Genomic DNA, 24764 nt, shown 5'->3' on the forward strand with positions numbered 1-24764 from the left:
ATACATGGGAGGATTTGAAAAACGACTGACATTAAAAAGTACATGTGAATTCCAACAGTGAATGTCTTATTTGCTGCTTTTGGTCCGTTAAATATAACTTTTTAGTATATTGGTTTAAGAGGTGAAAAGAAATCATAGCTAATCCTGGCAGAAATCTAGTGCAGTCTTTATCTCATACAGTTTTTATCAGACCAGCTCAGCTTAACTCAAATGAACTACATCCCCCATGTTACAGAGATGAGAAGGGTGGTGAACTGTAGTACTGATACTTCCTGTCTTTGGGGAGGCGGGCGGGCGGGGGGGGAGACAAAGTAGCTCCTCAGACATAGTACGTGAATTTTGTAACCCTAGAACAGCCGTATGCTACTGCCAGGATCTCAAGGCGAAATATAAAAAGAGAAAAAGCCTGAAAACTAATGCAGCCAATACATCAAAGGACTACTAAGCTGCAATATATTACATTTTTTATTTCTGCGGTTTATAGGCACACTTTAACCGGTTCCCGACCGGCACACGCCGATGTACGTCGGAAGAATGGCGCGGCTGGGCAAATAAGCGTACCTGTACGTCCCTTTGAATTTGCCGCCGTGCCATCGAGTGCGTGCCGGCCCGGGAGCTCCGCGAGTCGGGTCGCGGGACCCGCGGACTCGATGTCTGCGGGGATACCCGCGATCGTCTCACGGAGAGGAAGAATGGGGAGATGCTAAATGTAAACAAACATCTCCCCATTCTGCCCAGTGACAGTGTCACTGATCATAGTTCCCTGTGATCGGGCGCTATGATCAGTGATGTGTCACAGCTAGCCCATCCCCCCTACAGTTCGAACACATCCCTAGGACACACTTAACCCCTTCACTGCCAGTCACATTTACACAGTAATCAATGCAATTTTAAAGCGCACTGATCGCTGTATAAATGTGAATGGTCCCAAAATCGCGTCAAAATTGTCCGACGTGTCCGCCATAATGTCGCAGTCACAATAAAAATCGCTGATCGCCGCCATTACTAGTAAAAAAAATAATAAACATGCCATAAAACTATCCCCTATTTTGTAGATGCTATAACTTTTGCGCAAACCAATCAAACACTTATTGCGATTTTTTTACCAAAAATATGTAGAAGAATATGCATCGGCCTAAACTGAGGGGAAAAAAAAGGTTTATATATTTTTGGGGGATATTATAGCAAAAAATAATGCGTTTTTTTCAAAATTGTCGCTATTTTTTTTGTTTATAGCGCAAAAAAAAAAAAAAAAAAAAAAAAAAAAAAAAAAAAAAAAAAAACACACGCAGAGGTGATCAAATACCACTAAAAGAAAGCTCTATTTGTGGGAAAAAAAACACGTCAATTTTGTTTGGGAGCCACGTCGCATGACCGCGCAATTGTCAGTTAAATCGACGCAGTGCCAAATCGCAAAAAGTGCTCTGGTCTTTGGCCAGCAAAATGGTCTGGGGCTTAAGTGGTTAAAAGCAGCATTTTAGAAATAGTCAGCATTACTGCTAGTCCCTCTCCGCTCACAAATAAAGCAGATTCTGTGTCATTCCCTCTGCCGTCTGTACTAAGCATACAAGAGGCCTCTATGTCAGTCACACACCATGCAGGTGACAGAACAGTCTGTGCTCACTTAGACCAGACTGCATGGAGCGAACAATAAAAACAGTTTCTAGCCACAAATTAGACCACTTCCAACAGACGGCATGAAAACTAAGCCAGATCAATGAAATCTAGACGGGTGCTAATTAAAAAGCATTTGAGATTCGCCCTTCTCTTTAGGAGGAGGAGATAGAACACAGGCACTCAGAATAGCAAATGAATGCAAATTAAGCCTAGTCTGTCACAATAAATCATACATATTAATCCGCCGCTATATTAATCCGTTAAATCTCTTTGACACTAAAGAAGTCTCCAGTGTCACATGACAAATCCCAGAGAAGGCATGTATAATGAGAGACATGGTTTTCACTTAATTTACATTAGATATGAGGAGGCATCTATACAAAGGGTGTGCGCAAATATGGAAATCTCTACATCTAGGAGATTAGGTTATTAATAAAAGGTCTTGCTTCCAGACTGATAAACGTCTGTATAAAAACCTGAGTCACAAACGATGACCCCAACCCTCCTCCTCCCTCACATTTCCCCCAGGTATCAGATGGTACAAATTTTTAAAAAAGCCATTTAACAGTAACAAAGTGCCACACAAAGAGCTTGATGGTACAGTGGGAAGACGGCACACCCTGCTGGTAAGAATTAAGAAAACATGCATATCATATAAAGCCTAAAACAGCTGGTAGATTTCCAGTTAATAGGCAATTATAGAAATCCTTGTCCACCCCCTCCCTCCATGAGTGGCCGGAAAGGCGCTATTAACAGGACCCTGTCTTTATTTAAACTGACCTATGTTTGTAGGAATTGTCCTATCAAATTTAGAGTTGTTGTGTCGATGCACAGGGCATTACTGTTTAACCACTTACCGACCACCGCACGAACATTTATGTCAGCAGAATGGCATGGACAGGCAAATGGGCGTACAGGTACGTCCCTTTAAATTTGCCGCCGTGTGGTCGCACGCGACCCTGCCGCGAGCTCCGTGAGTGTGATCGCGGGTCCCGCGGACTTGATGTCCACGGGGATACCAGTGATCATCTCATGGAGGGGAGGAAGGGGGAAATACTGATGTAAACAAGCATTTCCTTGTTCTGCCTAATGACACCGATCACCGCTCCCTGTGATCGGGAGCAGTGATCAGTGTTGTGTCACACATAGCCCCTCCCCCCCACAGTTAGAATCACTCCCTAGGACACACTTAACCCCTTCACTGTCACATTTACACAGTAATCATTGCATTTTTAATCACACTGATCGCTGTATAAATGTGAATGGTCCCAAAATAGCACCAGAAGTGTCCGATCTGACCGCCATAATGTCGCAGTCACAAAATAAATACATCACTGATAGCCGCCATTGCTAGTAAAAAAAAAAAAAAATTAAAACGCCATAAAACTATCCCCTAGTTTGGGGATATTTATTACAGCAAAAAATATTGCTTTTTTTTCCAAAGTTGTCGCTCTTTTTTTGTTTATAGAGCAAAAAATAAAAACCGCAGAGGTGATCAAATACCACCAAAAGAAAGCTCTATTTGTGGGGAAAAAAAAAGGATGTAGAATTTGTTTGGGAGCCACGTCGCACGACTGCGCAATTGTCAGTTAAAGCGATGCAGTGCCGAATCGCAGAAAACGCTCTGGTCTTTGGCCAGCCAAATGGTCCGGGGCTTAAGCAGTTAACCATAATCCATGCTGTGTCGTTTTGAAGGTCTTTGGCTGCAAGTTTACTCGACATATTACCTTTGTTGCCTTCATTTTCTTTCCCCCATCCCCCTTCCCTACCCTTTTCTTTCCCCCACCCCCCTTCCCTACCCTTTTCTCCCCCCCCCCCATATTTTCCTTCTTTCATCTCTCCCTCCTGTTGCCGATAGAACATTTTCAAAAATTGCAAAGTGTATTTACAGTCTGTAGTTTCTGTACCTTGCACAGGTCCCATTTTGTACCTTATGCCTTTGTTTCTCTGAGATGTTAAAGTGGTTGTAAACTCTCCAATAACACTTTTCTTCAAAGCATACTGCATTAACTTACATATAGCTCGGTTTTATTTTCCCCACAGCTGCACCGTTCGTGAGAAAACGACCTCTGTCCCCTGCAGTGATGCAATTTGCGCATGCGCATTTCTGCGGCGATTTACGGCACACTCAGTTGGCTGTCAAACCCTTCACAAAGGTGTCGGGCCGATGTCATCCCTTTTCTTTCCGCGAGAGCTCCGGCAGTTGCAGGCCATGTAAACATTGGGTCATGGCCAGCAACGAGAAGTGCCGCATATGTGCGGGGCTATGGCAGGAAGGGTGGAAATATACTCCGCTCTGAAACAGGATACCAGGAGCTGACATAGCGCAGGCTGCTGTGGTTAGACAAATAATGAAATTAAGAAATATTTACGTGAAACCTGACATGAAAAGGAGAAATCGATAGGACGGTGTGCTTTGTAATGTTTGCAAGTATTGCTTCAATGAAAAACATGTGGATTCTGTGGTCTGAGTTTACATCCTCTTTGAAAAGGTACCGTTTATGGTTTTATATATTCAAATGCCAATTTTTTGCACAGGTCCGTATATCTTCCAGAAGAAAAAAAAAAAAAAAAAAAAAAAAAAAAAAAAAAAAAGCAATCATATGCCTTTAGTGTGATCTGCGGTATATACTGATATTTACACTAAGCAAGCTGGAAAAAAAAAAATCTGTTTTTCCAGGAGGCGCACAGTGAGAAAACCTTTAATAAATGGTATTACTTGCTTTCTATTTAAGCCCTCCCTGAAAGCAGAATTACACTGCATATATATGAGCACCACAAACCAAAAATGCTATTTAATTCATTTTTAATGTTAAAAGCAAACTCCCTCATCTATTCATGTCTGCATGCTTTATTTTGCTGAGAAATCACTTTTAAAAAACAGCCCCCCCGCCCCTGGCATTTCTGGCCGTGGCCATCTTAAGTAATGGCAGATTAGTAATAGACCATTTACTCCCTGGAATCCATCAGTCCTTAGCTCAAGCATGCAGGCAGGAGGGTGTGCTTAGCTGAGAAAACCCCTCCTCCTCTCCTGAAGGTTCCTGAGATGTATGACATGAATCGTCTAGCCAGGAAGAAACTGAAAACATTTTTAAAGAAAAAAAAAAAATAATAGTGATTGAGAGTGACGATCTACTTTAACATTTGCTCCCGATTTTAATGACAAGCCGTGTAATATTTATTTTTTAAGCTTCTACAGTGCAAGAGACTGTTCAACAATAGATTGACAGGTCCTCTTCTAGTGTTATGCATTTATGGGATTTCACAGAGTGATACAAACAGTATGTACACAAGCTGTGCTGCCTATATAGGAGTTTGGTATGTTATTACTGAAGGTTTATGCTGTGTTCACTTATCAGTCTAGTGGCAGAACTATGTGGGCTATCTGGGCAGGAATGCGGCACATCAGCCAGGAGAACTCTGTGGGAGATATAAACACAGCTCCATAGCTTAAGGCTGTACTGGCTACTGTTTACTATTTCTGTCACGATTGTTACCTTCCACAGGTTTCAGTCAAAACTAAATTTAAAAGCAGTACAAACAAAATGGCATTTTTACTGATAAAATGCATATTTAATACTATTTATATTGAGTTTGTCAAATGAAAATATGTATAAGAAAAAAAAGAGGAAGAAGGACAGCCAATGTTTATCAATATATAGCCTTTTAGAAAATCTCAGATATAAAATCGGATTAGCTAAAAGGTCAATTTTATCATACGTAAACCAATCCTTTATAAATCCTGCTATTTACAATTTTAAGCTACACTTGTATGCAAAGCAGTTTTGTTTTTTTTTTTTGTTTTTTTTATTTATTATGGATGTTTTATGCACACATTAGTTTCCTGCTCTGGTAGAAGTCCAGGTCAGTTTCATCCATCTAGGAAGGGAAGAAAAAAAAAAAAAAAAAAAAAAAAAAAATATATATATATATATATATATATATATATATATATATATATATATATATATATATATATATATATATATATATATATATATATATATATATATATATATATATATATACACACACACACACACCATATATATTTGGACAATGTTTTTTTTTTCCAGGCATTTTCCAAAACATATTCAAGCTATAGTTATATAATGGATATTGGCTGAAAGTGCACACCCATTTTAAATGGAGGGTATGAACATCTAAATCAGAGGAAGGGTTTAAGAATTATAGCTCTTAAGAATAGCCAACCCCCCTTTTTCAAGGGACCAAAAGTAAATTAAACAATTTAATCAAAAGCAGTTTCATGGCCAGGTGTGGGCTACTCCATTATTTCTTCATCAATTAAGCAGGTAAAAGGTCTGGAGTGGATTCTAAGTGTGGTATTTGCATTTGGAATCTATTGCTGTGAACCTACATCATGCGTTCAAAAGGAGCTGTCCATGCAAGCGAAACAGGCCATTATAAGGCTTCAAAAACTAAAATCCATCAGAGAGATAGCAGCAACATTAGGAGTGGCCAAATCAACAGTTTGGTGCATCCTGAGGAAAGAACGACGCACTGGTGAGCTCAGCAACAAAAGGCCTGGACGTCCACGGAAGACAACAGTGGTGGATGATCGCAGGATCAGCTCTATGGTAAAGAGAAACCCATTCACAACATCCAGACAAGCGAAGGACACTCTCCAGGAGGTGGGCATATTATTATCAAAGTCTGCAGTCTAGAAAAAACTTCACGAGAGCAAACACAGAGGGTTCACCACAAGGTGCAAACCATTCATAAGCCTGAAGAATAGAAAAGCCAGATTAGACTGTCAAAACACACATAAAAAAGCCAGACCAGTTATGGAAAAGCATTCTTTGGATGGATAAAACGAAGATTAATCTGTACCAAAATGACAGGAATTTAAAAAAAAAAAAAAAAAAAAAAAAAAGAAGTGTACAGAAGGCTTGGAACAGCTCATGATCCAAAAGCACACAACCTCATCTGTAAAACATGTTGGAGGGATGGTGATGGCATGGGCATGCATGGCTTCCAGTGGCACTGGGTCATTGGTGTTTATTGATGATGTGACAGAAGACGGAAGCAGCCGGATGAATTCTGCAGTGTTAAGATAGATATACTGTTAGCCCAGATTCAGCCATATTAAGCAAAGTTGATTGGACGGCGCTTCACAGTACAGATGGACAAATGATCCAAAATACACTGAAAAAGCAACCCAGGAGCTTCTGAAGGAAAGTAAGTGGAATATTCTGCAATGGCCGAGCCAAACACCTGATCTCAATCTAATTGAGCATGAAAAACTAAAAAAGGCAAAAAGACCCACAAACAAAGAACAACTGAAGACAGCTGCAGTTAGAGCCTGGCAAAGCATCAGAAAGGAGAAAACCCCGTATTTGGTAATGTCCATGGGTTCCAGACTTCAGGCAGTCATTGCCAGTAAAGGTTTATCAACAAAATATTAAAAATTAACATTTTATCTATAATTACATTCATTTGAGCCCCTGAAAATGGCTGTAGAAAAATGATTGCACTTGATATTTATGTTCAACCCCTGAAATTAAAAGATATAAAAATCCATCTATAGATATATATTAGTTTTTGTAGCAAAGCAATACACGTGTATACCAGAAAGAGGGGAGGGACCTCTGTGTCCCGTGATGTACTTTAAAGAAAAGATTTTACAGGTAAGCTGTTCTAAAAATCCTAATTTTCTTAAATCGTACATCACGGGACACAGAGCCATAGTAATTACTATGTGGGATGTCCCAAAGCAATGCCAAATGAGGGGAGGGAGACACAACCAAAGTAGGGCAACATCATAGGACTTATACATCCACCTGATAGAATCTGATAAATGTATAGACTGAAGACCAAGTTGTGGCCTTGCAGATTTGAGCCATGGAGGCTTGGTGATGCACTGCCCACGAAGCACTAATAGCCCTAGAGGAATGCGCTTTGATTTGAGAGGGTGGAATCTACCTCTTTAAACCATAAGCTAGAATGATTACTTGTCGAATCCATTTAGACTTAGTAGATTTCGATGCTGCCTGTCCTCTTTTAGGACCTTCAGGCAACACAAACAAAACATCCGTTTTTCGAATTTGAGCAGTCGCCTTTAAGTAGGCCTTGACTGCTCTCACCACATCAAGAGAATGTAGTGATATTTCTTCCATAGAACAGGGTTCTGGAAAATGAAGGTAGAACAATATTCTGGTTTAGATTAAAAAAAAAAAAACTGACACTACCTTTGGTAGAAAGTTAGGAGGAGGACGCAATACTACCTCATCCTTGTGCATAATAATATGGCTCTTTACAAGAAAGAGCAGCCAACTCTGATACCCTTCTTGCAGAAGATATGGTTACCAGAAGAACTAGTTTCCTTGTCAAAAGGACCAAAGAATATGTTGTATCTGTTTAAAAAGGCTGTTTTTGTAATGTCGACAGAACTGAATTCAAGTCCTAAGAGTTCAGGGGGGGGGGACCTAACCGGGGGATTAAGCCGCGTTACCCCCTGAAAAAAAAAACTATGAACCAAATAATGCAAAGCAAGTGGTCATTGTAACAATACCGATAAGGCCGAGACCTGGCCTTTGAAAGTACTCAATGCCAGCTTCATTTCTAACACCATCTGCAGAAAGTCAAGGATTCTACCCATGACATACTTTCTGTGGTGCCAACCCCTGGATTCTTCCCAGGAGACATATGCCTTCCAGACTCTAGAATATGTGATTCTGGAGGCCGGTTTCTTTGCATTAACCAAGGTAGATACCACTGAACTTGACAGCCCACGTTTCTTCAGAATGTGGGTGTCAACATCCAACCCGTTAAAATTAGCATTTGTAAAGGTAGGATGGAATACCGGACCTTGCGAGAGAAGGTCTGGACGTGGTGGTAGGGTCAATGGAACCCCTACCGCCATCCTTATGATCTCTGCATACCAAGATCTCCTGGGCCACAAGAATCACCGATTTCCCTTGCTGCTTGATCCTGCGAAGTCGTGGACGCAGGCAGAATAGGAGGAAACGCATAAATAAGTGAAAACTGATTCCACGGGAACACAAAGGCATCTGTTCTGCATGCTACCGGATCCTTTGTTCTTGACACAAAGTTGTTGATTTCTTTGTTGAACCTGGACGCAAACAGAACTACGTCTGGGATCCCCCATCTTTGACATATTGACAGGAAGGTATCGGGGTGAAGGAACCGTTCTCCCGGGAACAACTGCTGGCGACTCAAGTAGTCCGCCTGCCAATTTTCTATTCCTAGAATGAAAAAATTAAATAGTTTTCTGCCCAAGATAGTATATGATTCACCTCTCTCTGGGCCGCACAACTTCTTGTGCCTCCTTGGTGATTGATATAGACCATTGCTGTAGCATTGTCGGATTGGATCCTGACAGGACAATTCCGTAAACTGAACGTTCAGGCCCTCAGGGCCAAGTGCTCTGCATGAATCTCTAGAACGTTAAATGGGCAAGGTCATTTCTGATCTGGACCACTTCTCTTGGACAGTTGCCTCTTCCAGAACTGGTCCCCAACCTAAAAAAGGATGGCATATGTTGTTACGACTTCCCAGGTAACCATAGGAAGGATTTTCCCCTTTGCAGATTTTCGGTTATTAACCATAAACTGAGGCTCCGGCGCACCTTTGGAGTCAGACACATTGGGAAATCTAAAGCTTGGACCTTCTTGTTCCAAGTCGATAGGATACTGTTTTACAGCAGCCTCGAACGAAACTGACCATAAGGAACGGCCTAGAATAAAGCCACTATCTTTCCCAACAACCTCATGCAAAGTTGAATAGAAGGATTCTTCTTTGCTTTGACCACCTGAATCAGTTCCTTTATGGCGCCGATCTTTGCCTGGGGCAAGAATACCCTTTTCTGGGTGCATCTATGATCAGACCCAAGTATTCTTGCCCCCTTCATGGTTTTAAGGAAGATTTCTCTAGGTTGAGAATCCAACCTAGGTATTCCAGGTAGTTAAAAGTGGTGACCATACTTTGGTCTAAGCGGGCTACTGACTGGTCTATCAAGAGCAGATCGTCTAGGTAAACTATAATCGTTATACCTTGGGCCCTTAATCTGGCTAGAAGAGGGGCCAGAAGCTTTGTAAAACACTCAAGGTGCAGTAGCTAGACTGAAAAGCAGAGCTACAAACTGAAAATGAAGATTTTCTACCTTGAAAAGTATAGATTACTGGTGAGCGGGGGAAATAGGCACATGGAGGTATGCATCCTTGATGTCAATTGACGCCAGTTCTCCTCCCTGTAGGATGGAGACAACCGATTGGACTCCATGTGAAAAAAAGAGCGGACATTCAGGAACCGGTTTAGAGATCCAGAATGGGTTTGACATCTCCATTCGGTTTTGGCAACGTGAAAAAAGGTTTGAACAAAACCCCAACCCCTGCTCTTTCATGGGGACCACCATGATCACTTTTTTACCAAAAGATGGTCCAATGCTTGAAAGAAAGACTTCTTTTTCTCTGGATCCTTAGGATCTAAGAAAACGAGGAGACGGGAACGCTTGGAACTTCAGTTTGTACCCTGGAGCTATTGAGGAAGTCCCCCATCTGTCTCGACACTCTTCCTGCCAGACCCTTGAGAACTGCAGAAGTATTCCCCCTACTTGAGCGAGCGGGGGGCACCTCCTCAAAAAAGAGGCTTTAGTATTTTGTAGGTTCCCCCCCCCAAGACTCCTGTCCCTGGGGTTGCCCCCAAGGATTACCTCCTGAATTTGACGGCAGAGGCTGTCGTGACTGCCTGGAGGCTGATGCCCCTGGCACTAGAGAAGGAAGAAGAATTGCAAAGGGGTACTTTTTCCACTAGAAATTCTTTGGATGTATTACCCAAATCAACCCCAAACAGCCATTTCACTGCAAAAAGGTAGACTAGCTAGGAGCTTCTTGCATGGCGCTTAGCAAAGGCGCGAGGCCTGAAGGATAGAACCTCTCATAGCGACTACTGCAAACATAAAGCTGCTAGTAGCTTGCCAGATCCTGGGCCTGCTGAACAGGATAACCTTGAGCACCTGTTTAACTGGTCTCTCAAGGATTGACCAATTACTGTCAGCGCAGGCTGAAACACTCAACCTGGCAGAGGAAAAAAAAAAGAAAGGTGTTTAATAGGAATTCCAACTTTTTATCCGTTGGAACTTTTATTCACAGAGAATATGGCAGCGTCAATTGCCGGTATCCCCACCTTTAGTGAATTTTTTCCCCATAGGATAAAGTGTGGGAAAAAAAAAAAAAAAAAGAAGAAGGATGGATCATTTGGGTGATCCCACTTAGATACAAAAAGCTTTTCCAGCAATGAAATGGACAGGAAAGGCATGCACAGCTTGAGGAGGCTTTAGCAAATCCAAACACTCAGTTAAAGTGGAGGGCCACCCTGAAAAAAAAAAAAAACATTTTTAAACTTACCTAAACCCTTGTTGCTAGGCAGTCTTCCTAATCTGCCTCTTCCTATTCCGCGGCGTGTTCTTTTCCTCTGTGAGCGGCCCAGTTGTCTTCTGGGAACTGTGTGTGTTCCCAGAACACCACAGGGCCATTCACAGAGCGGAGCGCCACTCGCACGTGCGTAGTAGGAAACTGGCAGTGAAGCCACAAGGCTCCACTGCCTGTTTCCCTTACCTAGGATGGCGGTGCAGGGACCCGAGAGCCGAGGGACAGGTCGGCCTCGGGTCGCCGACACCCAGGACAGGTAAGTACTTATTTAAAGTCAGCAGCTACAGTGTTTGTAGCTGCTGACTTTAAAGTTTTTTTTTTCAGGTGGGAATCCCGCTTTAAGGGTAGCATAAATGTGGAGCGGACCATTCAGCAAGAAATTGCACCATCAATCTTACAGATTGTTAAGCTGATCCCCCCTCAGAAGAGGAGTCATCAGCCTCACCACGGTCCCCTGAGGGAATTAATCTCCTCCCGCCCGCAGTTTGAGGGTCCTGGGTAATGGAAGGGAACCTGTCGCATTTTGTCCCACACTGGGATGCGATTAAAGCCGCTAACCTTTTTTCCAATCCTATCCTGGCCGAGGAAAAACACCTCTTTAGTAATATAGACAGGGGCTGTAGTGTTGAAAACAGTTGCAAACATTTCATGGCCCAGATGCTCACTCTGACCAGCCACCCCCCCTCAGGGGAGAATGCCATTGTAAAGATGAGTAGGCTTTCCAGAGCTTGAGGGAGACTTTTAGCCCTTTTTTGGGGATGTTTCAACCCCCCCTTCTGACCTTAGCCTGATGCACAAATGCAGAGATACTACCAGAAGAAATCGCATCCACTACTTGAGCAATAGTCCAGCAACTGCCGCTGCTATTAACGCTCAGCCTGATGCTTTTAGTAAACATGCCAAGGGAATGCCTGTGTCACCAACCTCTTACATGCCCCTTTTTGCTGGTGCCCTTCCGACATCTGCAGCCAGCAAAAATTGAGCTTTTAAACAAACATACTCCCACGCTGGACGTTGCAGGACGCCACGCTAAGGCCTGCCCCTTTTGTTACATCGCGGCCTGAGTTTTTGGTGTGTTTTTAGCATTTTCCAGGCTCAAAAGTAATCAATAAAATGTGTCCCTTTAAAAACACTAGATGAAAACGCTTCTAAACGCGGATAGCCACGTTTGGAATGCCTCTAAACAGCTTCTGAACGCTTTTTTTTGGGTTCCAAAAAAAGCCTCTAAAACGCAACTGCCTAAAAACGACTATAAACGAACCTGTGTACATGTACTGATAAGACAACAGAGGAGAGTGCAGGAGCAGTTGAAACAAATGCCCAACTGCTCCTAAACGTCAGTTTACCAGCAGCAGTGTACATAAGGCCTTACTCCTTAAACAGTTTGCCACTAGAGCAATTTTTTTTCATGTTTCGCACTTGTTGAAATTTACATTTTTGACTATAATACCTTAAAAACCCCAGAGCATAATATTTTTTTTAATGCAGTTTCTTTTAATTGTGTTTATTATTTTTACTCAAAGTGGTTCTAAACCCTAAAATATAATTGGCAATTGTATTGCACAGAACAGTCCCATACCTCCTCTTCTGGGTTCCCCTGTCGGTGTGCCCCACTCTTCCTGTACTGCACGTGCCCCCATAGCAAGCTGCTTGTGTGAGCGTTCTCCCAAGCCGGGGAGGGGGGGCTGTGTGTGTCCATAGAAAACACAGACTGCAGCTCAATCAAGCCCCTCACTCCCTTCTCAAAGGATTTGACTGATAGCAGCAGGAGCCAATGTCGGGGGTGGGGGGTATAAAAGTCAGTGGAAGTTTTTTTTTTTTTTTTAACCTCATTAACTTAATTACCATCACAAGAAATCAAACAATCCATTTTGTGATAGAGTGGGCAGGTGACCGGTCCTCTTTATGGAGACATAGGGGTGTATCAGACCCTTCATGTCTCTCCTGCCCTCTGCTCCAGCTAGCTGAGCTTGATCAACTATACACCTGGCTTTTTAGCTGGTATTTTGACAGCTCAGAGCTGAAAGCTTCTGGATCACAGTACTGCAGAGGAGATTGGGAAACAGATTTCCCTGACCTGCTCTCAGCTTGCCATCTTGATGGTAGCTGTTGTGGTCCTGGGCTCCCAGGAGGAGCGAGAGAACCTGGGTATCACTGAAAAGGGGGCAGCAGAAAGCAGCACTTGCTGGTGGGGTAAAAGTTATCAGGCTGCTCCACAGCCACCTAGATCAAAAGCTCAGAGCCTGTAGATAATAAAGCAGGTTCACTACTGCTACTGCAGACACAAGATTGTTTTAATCTGTTCACACTTTGGATGTACCGCACATGTCCAAAGAGCTGAATCAAAGTGTTATCAAAGCCAAAAATGAAACATATTGTAGCTCATCAGTCCATAGACATGGTTACGGCATTAGTTTTCTTTTATATTCACCTGGTGATCCAACCACTATTGCGCTTCTTGTGCTAGTGACAATGCTCACTCACCATACTGTATGGAGGAGCAGCATTGTCACTCTTAGCTACTCTTAAATTAGACTACAACTCCTGGGGCTCCCCTGAAAATTTTTTGTATGCCACCGCTATGAAGGAAAAGAAATCCACCAATCCTTGGGAGTAGGTGCTATGGGAGTTCCACAACTGCATTCTCTTATTCCATGGCAATAAGGCATTAAGTTGGAGAGACCTGGAGTGAATATACACAAAAGAGCATTAAAAGGAGGCTACCATATTTCCCACAAAGCCCATGCAAAGATGTATTGAGGGGTTTCTCAGAGTTCGAAGCAACTCCACCAGAGTTCGCAGAACAAGGCATCTGTCCTCAGGTATGACCACTCTTGATTGAACTATGCCCAGAAACGAGCCCAAATGTTCCAACCACTTGATTGGGACCAAGGAAGACTTGAAAGTTCAGAACCCAGCCTAACTTCTCCAGGGTCTGCACGGTTCAAGTTACACTAAAATCTAGGAGTGGAATGGACTGCTCCCTTAGGAGCAAGTTGTCCAGGTAACCTACGACAGGAATACTCTGAGCATGTTGAAGTCCTAAGGCCGTTGCTAACATTTTGGTGAATACTCTGGGAGCAGTGCAGAGACCTACCAGCAAGGCCAAAAAAATGTCAGCATTCCAACACAAAATGCAGGAATCGTTGGTGAGGTTGGAAAAATGGGATATGAAGATAATGCCTGATGTCCACAGAGGTCAGAAAGCTTGAGGGGCTGAAAGGAGGCATTACTGAACAAACTGATTTAATACATATAAAAATACATATATATCACAAGATACAAATGAGAAAGTTGTTGAATGAAGTAATTTTAAGGCATCCACTGAAAAACTAAGCACAGGAAAATGCTCCAGGTATCTGCCCGACTTGATATTCTCGCAGTCATGATCTCTATCTTTCATAATCTGACAAGTCTAAATCTTGAGGCTTTGACACACTCCTACAGCCCACACTGCAGGTTGTAAGGCTTACCCTACTAGAGCAATGGAGGATTTAAAGAAGGCCTCCAGACATTTGTTCGAAGCATCCTTAAAAATACTGGACACTTGAACTGTTAAGGTCCTATTGAGGTAGAAAACTGTTGGATCTTCTGCAGGCATACTTCATTTCATAGTAAACTTACTTTTCAGGGGATATTATTGGGCATATAATTTCTGCGGAATGAACACCTTTTCAGGGTGAACCCAGTCCATGTATAATACATACTTTAAGTGAGGATGTACAGGGAAAGATTGGAGATGCTGTGGCAGCCATCGTGATGCCAACTATAAGAAAAAAAAGTGTATAGGTGCTAGATATCACTAATTATCCCCAGTGCCAATGTCTCAAAAATCTAAATCACAAATATTTAAATACCAAAAAAAGAAACATATATTGCACTCCAACTTTTTTGGTATTTAAATACATATTTAGATTTATGACACACCAGTATGTGACGCCTGAACAGATTTAACAGTGCCGTTACCAATATGCAAAATTAGACTGTCAAAAGTCAACAGTCAAGCCCTCATCTCAAACAAATGCAGAGCACAGCGAAACATAACTGTCACCGGAACAGCCGGGGAAAAAAAAAAAAAAAAAGGGAGGGGGGGGGGTATAAGAAATACATTTTTTCTTAAAAAGTACTCTATTACCCTTTTCCCAATAGGCTTATTTAACGGCTCCTCTTCCTCTAGGATCTTTGCTGTGTAACCTGCTGGGAACTGCTTCAGAGATCTTCCAGAACTCTTCTCTTGTGCTTACACAATGCAATCTCATTTCCCATGGAATCATTAATCTTTCCCAAAAGTAGGCAGCCTTTCCATTAATGTACAGACTTTGCAGTGCCCATGTTCAGAAGAGACCTCTAAAGCAGTAGCTGTACTGCTACCAGCAAGCCACACACTGAAGATTTCAGAGGAGAGGACAGAGACATGAAAGACATGAAGAGCAAATAGTTTTTGCATTATTTGCACACGATTTAAAAAAAAAAAAATCAGTTTAGGCCTGAAGATTACATAACCCCCCAATATTCTATATGTTCTGAAAGCAGACACCCTGGCGAATTAAATAGGAGTAGCTCCAATTTTGTTGTGTCATATGAGTTACCACTTAGTGTTCAAATTCATCTGTACAAATATGAGTGTCAACATAACATGTGAATATAGGGGTTAACTGTGCTCCCTGGGTGTGTTCTAACTGTGGGGGGGGGGGGGGGGAGATGGGCTACCTAGGACATGACAGAGATCGCCTGATGACTGGGAACAGAAGATCTGACATGTCACTAGGCAGAACGGGGAATTGCCTGTTCTGCCTCTGTACACAGCGATCGCAGGTTGCCGGTGGACATCAAATCCGCGGGCCCGCAACCTCCCTGCACAGACGGACCTACACCTACGGCGGTTTGCGCAGGAGAGCCAACCTGCCGAAGTATGACGGCTGGGCGGCAAGAGGTTAAAAACGATATAAGCACTATCTGGAGCGATTTTTCTCTCATATCGAGTGATAATGGGGGCACATCAATGGAGGAACGAGGGAGGAAAGCATGATCTGCTAGCCTGGGTGACTATTTTTAGGCTTAACTGCGAGGTCACACTATGTGGTGAGCGTATTTCTTATGGGGGAGCACTGAGGTGAATAGATACAAAGCACGGATTTTTGAGAATCTGTGAAGACTCAAGTTACAACTTTCTTCTAACATTTTCATTAATTAAATATTTGACTGCACTCAAGCACAGGATTTATATTATTACACATGAATGCATCATATTATTGTATATTCACATGTTATTATGTTGGCACTCATATTTGCACAGGAGAACTGATACACTAAGTGGTTGGATACATTATTACTAGCGCAGCATTATTTGTTTTGCGTTTATTTGCACATTTATATTGGGAGTGTTACTTTCTGCTTGCATATATTATTATTGTATTTTAGTCGCTCGCAAGACTACCTAATTTATATTTGAATTATATGGTTTCCTTTCTTATGTTAAGATCAACTCCTCCAAATCCGAGGCTATGGAGGTGGAAGTTCCCCCTACCTGATTTGCCCTGAAATCCTCACTCTGCACAAAAGTGCAGGAAACCAATTTCAAGATCCTTACTGTTGAGCAAATGCTAAAAAAAAAAAAAAAAAAAAAAAAAAAAAGGTAATATTGGGACACAAACATCTGTACTACCGCAAGATTATCCAAAAGTTTACGGACTACAAGGTCCCAGAGAATCCAGCATCTTTGTTGCACGCTTCCTCAATACCCGCCAGGGTCTGTAATAAACCCCCACACACGATTTTCCGCCACCTTTTGAGTGCAGCTAAGTCTTGCATTCCCCTCCACTGGAATCAGATGTGGCCTCCATCAATTGGGCTGTGGTTGAGGAGTTGAATCAGATGGAGAACCTGGTTTTAACCGCCCGGCAGAAACGAGAGGCTTACAACCATGGAACATGCTTATTTATTTTGAGGAAGGGAAGGCTCTAGTTGAGGCGACTCCTACTGGTTGATGATGCCCTAACATCTCACAGCAGACTGTCCGACTCAGACTACCTTTTTGCTGCCCCCCTTCCCTTTTTTTCTGCTTATTTCTTCCCCTACTTCTGTTTTCTACTCTCTACCTTTCCACTTTTTTGAAAAAACTGGGCAGTTTTCTACTATATATTGCACTCACTAGGAAGTAACACTATTTTGAGATTACCTTAAAATTCCATTCCAATGGGCCAGTTTGCTACCTCTAGGGGATATTCCCTCCTGCTCCCTTTATCTGCTCTGGTTTTCATTGGGGCTGTGATTTATTGTAATTTGCTGCTGTTAGTTCTTTTGTAAACTTCCTATTGTGAATATGTATATTTGGAAGCTGCCTTTCTTAAACAAAAAAAATAAATATATAATCTGCACCAAGTAAACAGATACCAAACATGTCAAGTCTTATAAATTGCGTGAACCTGTGACAAAATTTCAGTACCCTATATATTCCATAGGCAACGCTTTAAGAGCCCCTATAGGTTATCCATTTAGACCCACCATCCCAGAACATGTTGTCACTGGAGTGAAACCAGAGAAAGCAAGTGGCTGCAGAGTGAGCAGGAGCCACATAAGCCAATGCTTCTTCCTCTATAGTGCTGGCTCCTGTCCTAGGTAATTTGGTATTCTGCCTGAGACAAGAGCTGCTTGCTTCTGACACTCATTCCACAACTCCACCCCCCCAATGGTGTAGCGTCAGGGGGCCCTTGCGGCTTCCGACACATTCTGTACTACACTTGAACAGGAGGGGGGACGGGGGCAGCATATACAGGAACAGATCCTCTCCATTTTCCTCTTGCAGCCACTGAAAGCTGGCTTCTCCTCCCCTCCCTCCTGCTGGCATTCAGATGCTGCAGCAGAAATATGTTCATTATGCTATTCAAAAAATATTAACATTTTAAGCATATCATTTTGGCCCGCAATCGGTTATCAAATCACTTAAGTGGCCCTCACTCTTCAAAAGGGTTAACACCCCTGATTTAAAAGTTACCCGGGAGCTCTGGTGCTAGAATTATTGTTCTAACTCTGGTGTGCACAGCGATAAGTAACACAATCAATGTCTTGTGTTTAGGCTCCCCCTATGCGTTCATTTACATCCATACCTGAGTGTATGGGGGGTAAAATATTTTTGGGAGGGGATGTTAAAGTGTTTGGGTGGAATGTTTCAAAATTAACACTTACATTTTTTTTATTGTTTCCACATCACATAGAAGATAGAAAGCCCTGTGATGATATTTTGGTGACCGGTTCTCTTTAATGAGACACTAGGGACCTAAAAAGACCCCTGATGTCTTACCTGTCCTGCAATAAATCTAATGCAATGCAGATTGCTCTGGCTGGGGAAAGTGACACAGGGACCGGGAGGTGACATATTACACATTGCTTCCGGATCAGTAAAAAGGAAGAGCCGTCTCTCCTCTACCCAGCGGCCCCTGCCGTGCTGGTCCTGGGCATGCCGACATGGTGGGGTGGGGTAGGGCGTGGCGTGGCGGTTGCGCGTGGAAGCTATCAGGCGGCTGAAGAACAGCCATCTGACATTCAGCATTAAGAAAGTGTGTGTAAAACCCCCTGCTGCTACAAATGTAGTTTTTACTATGGTGGTAGTGAAAGGGTTAGACCTAACCTTTAGAACAGTGACTGTGCTGCCCCAACGGGGCATAGAATTTATATAGATTGTTTTCCTAACCATTTCTATGGACTTTTTATATATAGTTAACATGCTGCCATCTAATGACCTTTTGTGGTAATGCACTTGTTTTCTTATGTTCTTTTTCCCTGATGTTATGGCACACTTCCTTTATGTGTAATGCTCCACCCTTCTTCCTGTTATTGTACTTCCTGTGTCATGGATGCAGCTAGCAGGGCACATGTATTCTGCATAGTAAGCTACAGACAATATCATCTTTTGACCGCATAAAATACTACAACCTATTCATCTGTTTGTAGCCTGTCATCTGCTGTAACCTGATGTTCAGAATAAAAGCACCTTTGTGGATGGATTTGGTGAGTTCAAACTATCTGATGAGGATTGTCCTTAGTGATTATATCTTATATGGGCCAGGCATAGAGGTCTCACAAGGGATAAATCGCTTCACAACAATTGGAGTCAGAATACTGACCCTAATCCTAACTAAATACTAGTCCCCCCAAAACCCTTAACTTAGCTTGTCCCAACCTAGAACATGAACGTAAACCTGGAAAAATCTGCTGTTACCTACTTGGGTCTTTAAAGTAATTGTAAAGGTTCGTTTTTTTTTGTTTGTTTAAAATAACAAAGATGTCATACTTAGCTGCTCTGAGGAAGAGTTTTGCACAGAGCGGCCCCGATCCTCCTTTTCTGGGGTCCCTCCGGTGGCGCTGCTGGCTCCTTCTCTTCGAATGCCCCCATGGAGAGCCGCTTTCCACAGGGGCACTCATGCTGGCACGCTCCCGAGTCCTGCTGTTGCGTCCATTGAGACAAACAGCAGGACTCGGCTACTGCTGATACCAATCTTTTCAATGAGGACCCGAGACAGCAGCTGGAGTTGCTGGGCTCGTTCTCGTTGCTGGAATGATCGGGTTCAGGTTAAAAAAAAAAAAAAATTTAAAAAAGGGGGGCTGCTGCAGCACAAAAGGTTTTTCACCTTAATGCATTAAGGTGAAAAATCACGAGAGTTTACAACTCCTTTAAATTGTATGTTAGTTATCCCAACATTTCATATTCCTGATGTGTCTGTTGTACGATGTACTTGTTAAAAGTTAATCCTGCTCTCTTTGTATGAAATCTCTGATGACCCTGTCAGTCCCCCTGCTTCCCCCGCCCCCACCCCCCATTTCAAAATGACCACAATTGGGTAAAAAAAAAAAAAAAAATTCATCCTACCAAGCACAGGAAGTTTTCGCACTGTGAGCACAGCCTGCCTGTTCTCCAATGGTTAGACTTGTCATGACATGACTCTCTGCAAAGTACTTCACTAGGAAAATCAGTGTTTTGCTCGCTCTGCCTCCTTCTGACACACCCCTCTGTAGTCTTCACCCCCACCCCTCTAAGCCCCTTATACAGCATTTAGGGTTTAGATGGATTCTTTAAAATACTGCAGTAAATGTTGGATCATTTCAAATAACTTAACATAAATTTCAACAAAATTATTACAGAAACATATGATCATGGCCAGACAACATACCCAAGCAGACCTTGGTCCCATCCCTTGATGACCTGTCCAGCGCCTAGAGTGAAAGTGAAAGGTTGATTTCTGGGTATGCTGCTATCAAACTCAGTGCCATCTTCCAGCTTCCCCTTAAAAAAGAAATAAAATACATTAAAAAAAACAAAAAAAAAAACAAAACAAAAAAAAAAAACCCACAGAAAATCAGGATAACAGCAGCCTCACTCAACAAGAGGAGTGCTCCCAGCCCTGTGGGAGTCAATAGAGCCACAAGCCCAGGAATAGATAAAATCTAAATTCACTTTAACATGAAGTTAAAAAGCATGACATGCAGGAGTGCCCAGATGGATACATCACAAAGCCACTGAAGAGGAGAAACACATAATCCCAAAAGCCAAAGTCCTGACCATAAGCTTATATCAGAATTGTTCAAACAATTCTATAACTTTGATCAGCGGATTAGAACCTATGTTATTAACCCCCAATGTGACCGCACCCCACCCATGCCGCCGCTTCCCTGCCCCCTGCCTCTCCACCCCCGCTGCACCCTTCCATCTAAAACTGCTCCCACATTGTCCCCTTCGCCCTCCTTCTCCCCCCACCCCCCAACACTAATTACCCCCTCCACCCGATCCAACCCCCCCCTGCAGCCACCATCATTAACCAGCATCCCTCCTCTTCCACTCCCACCAGCTTCAGGTGCTGTCTGGGGCTGGGGGATCCCCAATCTATGGCCGCTCCGAGCGGCATCTCTCCTTCCCCTACCTTCGCCTGCAGCTTCTCCCTGCACAGATCTCCTACAATCTGTCAGGCTGGAGATCGCGGCGGGGGGCTTAGTAAAACATGCATTTACTGAACTCCCCCCTGTAGAAGAGAGGGCGCATACAGCGATCACTACTGCTCACTGCTATATGCCCACTGACAGCTGATATATTGTAACCGCGAGAGTTACAATGTATCAGACTGCCATTTTCTTAATTAAATCTCTATACAGATTTTTAATTCAGTCAAGTAAAGTGATACAGAGAAAAGGGACCATCTTCAGTCCCTTTCTCGGTCTCAAAAAAAAAAAAAAAAAAAAAAAAAAAGTACGAGCGCCCTGGCGCCCCCTAATGGATCGGCCGCTCCTGACAAGACCCCTTTCACATGGAGCGGACTCTGTCAAGCAGATCTCCCGCTGAGCAGGCAGATGACAAGTCTGTGTCCATTCCACTGATACAGAGCGGACACGGACACATCTCGCTATAATCTATGGGACAGTCAGAGAGAAACAGACCGCCTGTCCAGTTCCATCGGATACCATCCGATCCAATCTGCTAGATGGATGGGGAATGGAATCCCCATCGGTCTGTTTTTAGCAGACTGGATCGGATGCAGGCGGGTGTAAACGGACACATGCTCATTTACATCAGCCTCTCAATAGAGAACAATGGGTGGTCCAATTGGGCCCGCCTGAAAAACAAATAGGCAGACACGATCAGTCTGCTTGTGTGAAAGGGGCAGAAGGCCTTGTTCACACAGGGCATACACAGCGTACCTTTACGGGGATGCACAGGTGTTCCATGCATCTCTGTGCAGGCAGTCCCACTGATGTCATGTGGGATGTAGCACCTGCAACAAAGCCGTTGCTCCCGATTTTACATCCATGTAGGTCCGCATGAATGTCCCTAAGCTCACACTGTCTGCGTTTCGGGGTCATGTACCCACACGGATGTCAAATTGGGAACAGCAGCTATGCCTATGCAGCCGTTGCATCCCAAATGACATAAATGGAACACCTGTGCGGGTAAACATAGCCCCCCCATGGGCGTACACTTTAGTATGCCACATGTTAAAGAGGGTTTAGTACCAATTTAGTAGGAATTTTGTAGGTTACTTTGTGTTTATGTGCAATATTAAATGATTTTAGTGTATTTTTAAGTGAAAATAGCGATATGATTAACATTTATGCAATTATTGCGGGGCCCAAAAAAATCAGTAGCACTTTTTTTATTCTACAGGTTATGTACTTTTAGAAAAAACATAAAATAACAGTGTGGTTGCGCTACTGTAGAAAAAGTATCAAATGACACATATAGCAGCCAGCATCAACAAAATAATGAGAAAAATAATGCAGCGCTAAACATAACAAACAGGATTGGGTGACCCGCACAAATGTGACTAACACCCGTGCAGCATGATGATGTATGATCAAGTGTAAAACAACAATAATAGAAACATATAAAAAACAATTACAATGTTATAGTGAGTCCATGACCAAATCAATGACCAATAGCGTGGATGTGAGGTTCATATAAATGTCACAACAAATGTGAACAATATAAGTGTTAGATGAAAAAAAGGTTCTTAAAGGTGCTACGTGGTTCACAGAAGTGATGTTCCAGTACTCAATATCCACAGCCAAAAAATATATGGAGCAAATATGCTTACCGGAACAGGTGGACACGTTTGCCGTACGGCTAGGTGTCATACAGGCTTGAGGATCGATAGATCCAAATAGGTGCTTTAGTGAAGAGGCGTATATAGCAGGTTCCACTGGTTCCTTCGCAACAAAGGTGAGCGGCGTGGAGACAGCAGATGTTCAAAGTCCAGTTGCAGGTACTTCTCCAACAGGTGTATATTGGGGAGATACACCCTTCACATAGCCACCATAGGGACATAGGAAAGGAAAAAAAGGCCCCACATAGTGCTTGAATCCAGATAAAACAGGTTTATTGTAAACCAAACAGGATAAAAATCCAAACAACAGCAGCCAGGATAAAAGTGATCACAGTAAAAAAATAGCGTGGTACCAGGAACAAAAAATCAATCGCAACCCAACATGTTTCGGACTAGAGGTCCAATATGCCTCAGTAGAAGGACCTCTAGTCCGAAACATGTTGGGTTGCGATTGATTTTTTGTTCCTGGTACCACGCTATTTTTTACTGTGATCACTTTTATCCTGGCTGCTGTTTGGATTTTTATCCCGTTTGGTTTACAATAAACCTGTTTTATCTGGATTCAAGCACTATGTGGGGCCTTTTTTCCTTTCCTATGTCCCTATGGTGGCTATGTGAAGGGTGTATCTCCCCAATATACACCTGTTGGAGAAGTACCTGCAACTGGACTTTGAACATCTGCTGTCTCCACGCCGCTCACCTTTGTTGCGAAGGAACCAGTGGAACCTGCTATATACGCCTCTTCACTAAAGCACCTATTTGGATCTATCGATCCTCAAGCCTGTATGACACCTAGCCGTACGGCAAACGTGTCCACCTGTTCCGGTAAGCATATTTGCTCCATATATTTTTTGGCTGTGGATATTGAGTACTGGAACATCACTTCTGTGAACCACGTAGCACCTTTAAGAACCTTTTTTTCCATCTAACACTTATATTGTTCAAATTTGTTGTGACATTTATATGAACCTCACATCCACGTTATTGGTCATTGAGTTGGTCATGGACTCACTATAACATTGTAATTGTTTTTTATATGTTTCCATTATTGTTGTTTTACACTTGATCATACATCATCATGCTGCACGGGTGTTAGTCACATTTGTGCGGGTCACCCAATCCTGTTTGTTATGTTTAGCGCTGCATTATTTTTCTCATTACTTTTAGAAAACGTCTAGTTTGAGGGGCCTTTTCAAATTCTGAAAGCTGTAAGTGAAGAATGAAAACCTCCAGATATTTTGAGAATTTTTTTTGGGTATGTTCAATTTTCACCATTTTGCAAAAAGGCGCAAATTTAAATTTTACAAATATTTATTATTCATTAACTCCATACAGGTTAAGCTTTTATATTTAGTAGGGATTTAGCAGGAATTTTGTAAAACGAATTGTGTTTTTATCTGCCAATAATGGTTTTGGTGTATTTTTTGCAAATATATTAGTTTGATAAACATTTGCTTAAATAACGTGGGGTCTAAAAATTAGTAGCAGCTTCTTTTTATTCTACTGATCATGTGCTATATGGTTGGGGGGGGTCTTTCACAAACTATGAAAGCTATAAGTAAAAAAAAAGGAAAAATTGCAAAACTGGTCTGGCCACCTGAGTGTACAAAATGGAGCACAGGGCATGGTAGGGAAAGGGTTTAAATCAAGTAATGCATGGTTTCACCCTGTTCTGCACATGTTCAGTTGCTCTTCATTCTTGTCACTGTGCCTAAAATCAGAGCCACCAGAGGCTTATTAGTTGACAATTTTAAAGTTGTACTAAACCCACTGCTTGTGTTCTCAACCAAACTGTCAAACCATCAAATGGCTGGGGTCATAACTGATTACATGTGCAGCACCATGGCAGTTGCAGATCAAACAGATAAGATGACAGCTTCCTTGGCTAAAAAGGATAGGAGTATAGCAACAGGAATGACACAGAACTGTGCAAAGGGAACACGGATTAGGGAGGGAGAAAGGAAAAACAGTAGAGGTGACAGGACAAGCTCTGCTGCCAGGGAGACACAAAAGAGTTAAACTCAAAAGGATAAGGTCCTATCTCCCCAATATTCTCTCTTTTCTCCCCCATGGGCAGTCTGTAAAGCTTCTGTAAGCCTTCTTCTCTAACTGAGCCAAGACATACAATCAAGGCTGTAAATGCACATAT

General features: G+C 42.6%; 1 protein-coding gene across 3 annotated transcripts in view; it reads right to left on the reverse strand.

Annotated features, from left to right (window-relative positions):
* FKBP2 (FKBP prolyl isomerase 2) overlaps positions 1-24764 on the reverse strand; it is a 48869-nt gene that overhangs the window by 16470 nt on the left and 7635 nt on the right. For all 3 annotated transcript variants that reach the window (XM_073605360.1, XM_073605358.1, XM_073605359.1), the window contains exon 3: positions 20195-20307. In XM_073605360.1, coding sequence (XP_073461461.1) covers positions 20195-20307 — 113 coding nt within the window. The remainder of the gene's footprint in view (positions 1-20194; positions 20308-24764) is intronic.

This window comes from Aquarana catesbeiana, linkage group LG11, assembly GCF_042186555.1.
Source record: "Aquarana catesbeiana isolate 2022-GZ linkage group LG11, ASM4218655v1, whole genome shotgun sequence".
In the NCBI taxonomy this organism is placed as follows: Eukaryota; Metazoa; Chordata; class Amphibia; order Anura; family Ranidae; genus Aquarana; species Aquarana catesbeiana.